At 54.1% G+C, this 7,921-nt stretch overlaps 1 protein-coding gene across 1 annotated transcript in view; it reads left to right on the top strand.

The window, feature by feature from the left end:
- Nucleotides 1-7,921, top strand: part of ACTL6B (actin like 6B) — a gene marked incomplete at its 5' end in the record, with an annotated part of 13,457 nt that overhangs the window by 5,212 nt on the left and 324 nt on the right. The window contains 9 exons of the mRNA XM_008048960.1: nt 1,821-1,918; nt 2,530-2,624; nt 2,691-2,797; nt 3,426-3,515; nt 3,650-3,711; nt 3,841-3,955; nt 4,085-4,165; nt 4,267-4,362; nt 4,562-4,648. Coding sequence (XP_008047151.1) covers nt 1,821-1,918; nt 2,530-2,624; nt 2,691-2,797; nt 3,426-3,515; nt 3,650-3,711; nt 3,841-3,955; nt 4,085-4,165; nt 4,267-4,362; nt 4,562-4,648 — 831 coding nt within the window. The remainder of the gene's footprint in view (nt 1-1,820; nt 1,919-2,529; nt 2,625-2,690; nt 2,798-3,425; nt 3,516-3,649; nt 3,712-3,840; nt 3,956-4,084; nt 4,166-4,266; nt 4,363-4,561; nt 4,649-7,921) is intronic.

Here is a 7,921-nt window from a genome sequence, read left to right as displayed (position 1 = left end):
GGCTCAGGCAATCCACTCACCTCAGCCTCCCAAAGTGCTGGGATTACAGGCTGAGCCACTGAGCCCAGCCTGTGTCCGTATTTTTTTACTTAGTATAATGTTTTTGAGGTTCATCCATATTGTAACATATATCATATATGTACAATATCATATATATACAATACATGCAATATACACAATATCATATATACAACATATCATACATAGTGTGTGTGTGTGTATATATATATATAGTAGCATATATCATATCCCTTATTATGGCTGTATAATGCCTTCATTGTACAGATATGCCACAGTTTATTTGTTATCCATTGATGGACATTTGGATTGTTTCTACCTTTTGGCTATCATGAACATTTGTATACAAAGATTTGAGTATCTATTTTCTTTTCTTTTCTGGGTGAGGGGGTCTCACTCTGTTGCCTAGGCTAGAGTGCAGTAGCACCATCATGGCTCACTGCAGTCTCGATCTCCTGGGCACAAGAGACCCTCCTGTCTTCCCGAGTAGCTGGGACTACCAGTGCATGCCACCAAGCCTGGCTAATTTTTTTGATAAATGAGGTCCTGCTTTGTTGTCCAGGCCGGTCTTGAATTCCTGGGCTCAAGTAATAATCCCACTTCAGCTTCCCAGAGTGCTGAGATTACAGGCATGAGTCATCATACCCAGTCTGAGTACCTGTTTTCAATTCTTTTGGGTATACAACTAGGAGTGGAATTGCTGGTCATATGGTAATTCCATGTTTACCTTTTTGAGGAACTATCAACTGTTTTCCACAGTGGTTGAACCATTTTACATTGCTGCAACTTCTCCACATCCTTGTCAGCACTCATTATGTTCTGGGGTCTTGTTTTGTTGTAATTATCACCACTCTAGAAGGCGTGAAGTGAAGCTCATTATGCATTTATATTTCCCTAATGGCTACAGACATTGAGCATCTCTTCGCCCATCTATTGCCTTTTATGGGGTTATGTCTTTTTTTTTCCCCTGATTTTTTTCAATCATTAGCTACTTGTAGAAGGGCTTGTGACTTTTAAGAACACCCCTGTATTATAGTTCTGCTGAGCTCTTGGTAGGATATAAAATGAGATGTTTGTATTCAATCTTTGATTACTACCCAGAAATCCTCTCCCCCCGCTGCCTTGCCCTGGAGGTGATTAGAATGGGGAAGAGGGACGTCCCAGGGATTGGAAGGAGCCAGGCCTCAAGGGACTGTGACTCTAGACCCAGCTCTGCCAAGAGCCTTCTGTGTGGTCTTGGCCAAGTCACTATTCCTCTCTGGGTTTTGTTTTCCTCAGCTAGGTTTGAGCTGTGTCTTGAGCTGTGTTCCTTACGATTCTTTATAGCTCTCACATTGTAAAGGTCCGTGTGTGCCAAGGGGCTTGACCTCTCGGCCCCCCGTTCAAGTTATGTGTATGTGCATGTGTGCAAGAGTGTGTGTGTGTGTGTGTGTGTGTGTACGCATGAGTGTGTGTGTGAGTGTGCGTGTGTGTACGCAAGAATGTATGTATGTGTGTAGGAGTGCACATGTGTTTGCGTGTGTGTGCACGTACATGTATATGCGTGAGTGTATTTGAATGTATATGTGTGCATGTATATGTGTGTGTGTATGTGTGTGAGTGTAGGTGTATATACGTGTGTGTGAGTGTGTGTATATGTAAGTGTGTGTGAGTACGTGTGGATGTATACGTGTGTGAGCATAGCTGTATATACAGGTGTGTGTACGTGAGAGTGTGCGTGTGTGTGTTTGTGTGTGCCTGCACATGCGTTGGCAGGGTCTGTGTCTCTTCCTGAATCCTCCCCTCCTGCACTGTCTCCCCAGTGGAACACGCGGGCCAAGCGGGAGAAGCTGACAGAGCTGATGTTCGAGCAGTACAACATTCCTGCCTTCTTCTTATGCAAGACGGCCGTGCTCACCGCGTATCCTCTGGGCTGAGCTGCTCTGCCCGGGTGGAGGCCCGGGGTGGGGTGCGCGGCGCAGCGAGCTAGGGGCTGGGCCTTGTTCTTCAAGGATCAGTGACCCAGATGGGCAAACACCTCCCCCGTCCCTTCGGTGCCGAAAGCCCGGTGGGCTGAGTGCCTCAGACCCTGCGGTGGCTGGCTAAGTGGCCATTTCCCATTCCTTGGGTCAGGCTGAGCGGAGAGTGAGTTGGGTCAGGGAGGCAGCAGGGACTGGAGCTGGACAGAGGAGGGAGGAGAGTAGGGCACCGAGGCGGCTCCTTCCCCAGCAGCCCCGCAGCACTGACTCCTTTCAAGGTCTTCTTTGCCATGAACCCCGTGCTGGGCACTGAGGCAACAGGGACCCTCACTTCAGAGAGCCCCTAGGATGCAGAACCAAGAATAAAGAGAAGCTGGGGGCTCAGAAGGAACAGACGTTGGGACTTAGGGAAGAAGTGACCAGGGTCTCAGAGCCTTTCTCCAGGAGACGGGGGACGGGATGGACCCCAGTGGAGCCGAGTAACCAGGCCAGAGCTGGATCCAGCCCCCTCGCTGGCTGCTGCTGCCTCTTTGACCCACCCACTCCATGCCAGCTTTGCCAACGGGCGCTCCACGGGCCTCGTGCTGGACAGCGGGGCCACCCACACCACGGCCATTCCGGTGCACGACGGCTATGTCCTGCAGCAAGGTGGGGCCGCGGCGGGGGCTGGGGGTGCCTCAAAGAACCGGGTTCTGACAGTGCCTCCTCTTCCAGGCATCGTCAAGTCACCCCTGGCAGGGGACTTCATCTCCATGCAGTGCCGGGAGCTCTTTCAGGAGATGGCCATTGACATCATTCCACCCTACATGATCGCAGCCAAGGTGGGCTGCCCCCTCAGAGTCCTGACACTTGCCCCATGACCCCCAACCCACTGGCCCATGAGGTATCAGAGCAGAGAGCAGCCGGGCCCCCGGAGGACCCTGCATCTGGTTCCTCCTTTGACGACGGAGACACCAGACAGGCTGAAGAGCATGGCCGAGGTCACGCAACCAGCAGGCAGCGTGATGGTTCTAGGGTTTGACAGACCCAGGTTCAAGTTCTGCTTCTGCCGTGTCAGGGATACGTGGCCAACAGCACAACAGTAAATAAAGCTCCCTGGGCCCCAATTTCCTCTCCTGTAAAGTGAAACAGCAGTAGACAGGAGAGCTGTGAGTATTCCATAACACCAACGCAGTGAGAGGCCGTTCCCTTAAGATCCCGTCTCCACCGTGTTCCTCACACCCTCAGCTTTCTCTGAAGAGGCCTTCCAGACCAGCTGCACACCCAGGGTGTGTGTGGCGCGCACAGAGGCAGGCTCTCCCCATTCTCTCTCCTCTCCAGCAGGGAAGGTGAGAAGCCCCTCTTCCGGGCAACACAGCAGAGGCCCCAGCGCCGGTCAGCTGCAGAGCCCAGGACGGCGGTATGGTGGGGTGGGCTGGGCTGGGCGCTAAATAGGCTGTGCCCCCACAGGAGCCTGTTCGGGAGGGTGCCCCCCCCAACTGGAAGAAGAAGGAGAAGCTCCCCCAGGTCTCCAAGTCCTGGCATAACTACATGTGCAACGTGAGATGCTGGAGAGGGTCTCCCAAACTCCTCCCCGCCCAGCACCCTCTCTGCCGTGAATGGGGGATGGGAGAGAGACCCCGCGGGGGGGTGGGCGTGGGGTGCCAGACCCTCACCCACCCCTGGGTTCTTAGGAGGTGATCCAGGACTTCCAGGCCTCGGTGCTGCAGGTCTCAGACTGCCCCTATGATGAGCAGTGAGTGGGGCTTGGGGCTGGGGTGGGAAAGAGGGCAGAACTGGGGGCCTCTGGTGCTGCAGGACCCCCGGTGGAGGACCCCGGGTCCTTCTTGAGCACCCAGGCCGAGTCTTGCTTTCCTCTGGGCAGGGTGGCGGCGCAAATGCCCACCGTGCATTACGAGATGCCCAACGGCTACAACACAGACTACGGCGCGGAGCGGCTCCGCATTCCCGAGGGCCTGTTTGATCCCTCGAACGTCAAGGTTTGGCTGCGTGGCAGGCACTGGTGTGGGTGCTGACTGGCATCCCCGTGTCTGAGGGGAGGCCGGGGAGGATGGCCAGGTCTAGGGAGAGGGCAGAGGGTCCAAAGCCCCAGCCGCCTTTCTTCACAGGGCTTGTCAGGGAACACCATGCTGGGCGTGGGCCACGTGGTGACCACCAGCATCGGCATGTGTGACATCGACATTCGCCCGGTGAGGCCCGAGGCTGACGCTGGGCAAAGGGACTCTGGAGTGGGGGGGGCAGGCAGGGAGGGGCTGTTCCCTGCCGGCTTACTCCTCCTCCCTGCTCTTAGGGCCTGTACGGCAGTGTCATTGTCACCGGCGGGAACACGCTGCTGCAGGGCTTCACCGACAGGCTCAATCGAGAGCTTTCCCAGAAGACCCCGCCGGTAGGAGTCCACGCCACCACTCAGCGCCCCCAACTGCAGGCCTGGCTTAGCCCCTCAGGGCTGAGTCCTTCCTCCTTCCCACACCTCAAGTGTCCTGGCCACCAGAGCAGGCCCCTGCCCCGGTCTCCCCCGTGTCCCCACGCCCTGCCCCTTCCCAGAACCTAGGTGTCTGCTTCCCCCAGCCCCTTTGTGTCCCCAGAGCATGCGGCTGAAGCTCATTGCCAGCAATAGCACCATGGAGCGCAAGTTCAGCCCTTGGATTGGAGGCTCCATCTTGGCCTCACTGGTAAGGCGGGGGGGGGGGCAGGGGCTAGCCCCGAATGTGGGAAGAGGAGACCCAGACAGCCCCCGCTGCTTTGCCTACCCCCTCATTCATTCATGCAACAAACATTTATTTTGAGAAAGAGCCCAGTCAGAGTGCGTTCCCAGATGGGTGCGTGCTCTCACAGGACACACATGGGGGCAGAGAAACAGGAAACGGGAGAGATTGGCAGCATGAGCTTTTGGGGAGGCACCCGCTGTACTCAAGGAGCAGAGAGGAGGCCCTGCGGGTCTGGGGCAAGGGAGAGATGTGATGATCTCAAGTGTGTCTGGGAAGGCTGTCAGGCGCGAGTCCTTGGGATCAGAGTGCAGGCCTTGCAAGGAGACTCTTCCTGTTGTTCTGGAATCATAGTGTGGGTGGCAGCGGGGATGGGACGGAGAACAAGGGGCACCTGGAAAAGGAGGCAGTCTGTGGTGAGTTCAGACCGGACCTGCTGCTGGGAGTGAGGCAACATGCGGAGCAGGGAGCTGGAGGTGCAAACTGCACCTGGAGGGTGTCAGTCGCACACAGGAGACAGCGGGGCGTGGCAGACAAGGAGGACATCCACTGGCAGGGGAGTCCCCCAAGGAGACAGAAGCAAAAGTGAAAAAGACAGAGGCCGGCAGTCTGAACCTAACCTCCTCCGGGCTTAAAGTGGACAGACAGCCCAAACAGTTCCCACCTTCACGAGCAGGGACAGTCTAGAGCTGAGACAAGTAAGCAGGAAGGCACCGGAAAGTGTGGGGCGTTCTTTCAGGAGGGGGTCTTGAAGAGCCTCCGAGGAGCATTTCAGCTGAGATGGGAAGGGTAAGAATTCACGAAGCAAAGAGGAAGAGAGGGTGCTCAGGCCATGGGGAGAGCCATGCGACTCCAAAAGCAATGCCAGATGCAGTTGAGTCTGGTTTTTAGGGAGTCCACTTGGGTTGCAGAGTAGAGTGGATCGAAGGGGACCAGGTGGAAGTTAGGGTGTCCTGCCGTGATGTCCACTCTGACAAGGGTGTGGCAGAGGAGTGGATCTCAGCAGTGGTCGGTAGGATGTGGACAGTTTGCCTACAGTGAGAGAGAGAGAGTCAAGGACGAGACCCAGGCTGCCAGGTAGGGGCCAGGGCAGCACCATCCAACAGAAACATAATTCGAGGCATGTATATACTTAAAAATTTTTTAGTAGCCATATTTTAAAAGGAGTACAAGGAAACCAGTGGAATTACATTTTAAGAATATATTTTATTGGGCCAGGTGCGGTGGCTCAAGCCTGTAATTCCAGCACTTTGGGAGGCCGAGGCAAGAGGATTGCCTGAGCCCAGGGATCTGACACCAGTCTGGGTAATTTGGGGAAACCTTACCTCTACAATATATCAAAGAATTAGCCAGCGTGGTAGCACATACCTGTAGTTCCAGCTACTTGGAAGGCTGAGGTGGAAGGATCACCTGAGCCCGGCAGGTTGAGGCTGCAGTGGCCGTGAGCGCTCCACTGCACTCCGACCTGATGGACAGTGAGACTCCAACAAAAAAATATATATAGATTACATTTTATTAAATCTGGTATATGCAAAATATGACCACTTCAATGTGGTCATATTGATGTGATCAATATAAAAAATTATTATTACATTTCTTTTTATTTACTTAGTCATTAAAATCCAATAAATATAGGCAGAATGCCTATAATCCCAACACTTAGGGAAGTTAAGGTGAGAAGATACTTTGAGGCCAGGAGTTCAAGACCAGTTAAGGCAACACAGTGAGAACCCTACATATACAAAAAATTTAAAAATTAGCTGAACGTGGTGGTGCACATCTGCAGTCCCAGCTACTCAGGAGGCTGAGGCAGGAGAATCACTTGAGCCCAGGGAATCTGAGGTTGCAGTGAGCTATGATCACACCACTGCCTGGGCAACAGACTCTGTAGCCAAAAACCAGACAAAAACCCTGATGTATATTTTCCACCAGCCACTTTTTATTTTTTTGAGTTAGAGTCTCACTCTGTCACCCAGGCTGAAGTGCACTGGCACACTCTTGGCCACCACAGCCTCAACCTGCTGGGTTCAGGTGATCCTTCCACCTCAGCCTTCCAGGTAGCTGGAACTACAGGCGTGCTACCACACCCGGCTTATTTTTTTATTTATTGTAGAGACGAGGTCTCACCAATTTGCCCAGGCTGGTCTCAAACCCCTGAGCTCAGGCGATCCTGTCACCTCGGTCTCCCAAAGTACTGGGATTACAGACTTGAGGCACCGTGCTCAGCTTTGTTTTTTGTTTTTTGATTTTTTTGAGTCAGAGTCTTACTGTTGCCCAGGCTGGAGTGCAGTGGCTCGCTCATGGCCACCTCGGCCTCGACCTGCTGGGCTCAGGCGGTCCTTCTGCCTCAGCCTTCCAAGTAGCTGAAACGACAGGCACACGCTACCACACCCAGCTTATTTTGTGATTTATCGTAGAGACGAGGTCTCACCAAGTTGCCCAGGCTGGTCTCGACCCCTGAGCTCAGGCAGTCCTCTTGACTCAGCCTCCCAAAGTGTTGGGATTGCAGATTTGAGCCACCATGCCCAGCCTCCCAGCCACATCTTAAGTGTTTATGAAACATGAGGCTAGTGGCCACTGCATTGGACAGCACAGGTGTACAGAAAGAACACAGAAGAAGCAGGTTTGGGTGAGGCCTGGGGGAAGGTGGTGAATTCAGTTGTGGACATTTTGATTTGAGGTCCTGAGGGATACTTAGGGGGAAGTGTCCAAGAGACTGCTGAGTATTTATGTCCAGAACACGAGACATAGGGGAGGAGTGGGGTGGACGAGATGGCCCAGAGAGGCTGTTCCGTCATCGGAAGAGAGAGCTAGGGACAGACGCCAGGGAGCACAGACATTAACCTTCAGGCAGAAGCAGAGCAACCAGCAGAGAGAAGGGACAGTCTGAGGTGGCCAGTGCAGGAACCCTCAAGGGGCAAGTTTGAATAGGGGTGGGGTGCCAGAGGGTCCCATGGCGAGGGTGGAGGAAAGATTTTCCTTGGGAGTGAGGGAGACTCGACACATGTGTCAGCCCTGACGGAGCGAGGAGAGGACAGCTGGTCCGGGAGGAATGTGCCTGCAAGGGCTGTGGGGTGTGGGGTGAGGTCGGCTGATCTGGGGCTGAAAGCGCCACCACCCAGCTGGGGGACGGGCCTGGCTCAGGGCAGACTGGTGCTCCATCAATACTTGTTGAATGAATGAACTCTTGATTTAATGATACGACGGGGGTATCCTCCCTCTGAGCGGGAGAGAGGGGAA

Source organism: Carlito syrichta, unplaced genomic scaffold (assembly GCF_000164805.1).
Source record: "Carlito syrichta isolate Samal-C Ts95f unplaced genomic scaffold, Tarsius_syrichta-2.0.1 Scaffold130370, whole genome shotgun sequence".
In the NCBI taxonomy this organism is placed as follows: Eukaryota; Metazoa; Chordata; class Mammalia; order Primates; family Tarsiidae; genus Carlito; species Carlito syrichta.
Note: the sequence above shows the minus strand (reverse complement) of the source record. Positions and strands in the feature narration are given on the sequence as shown.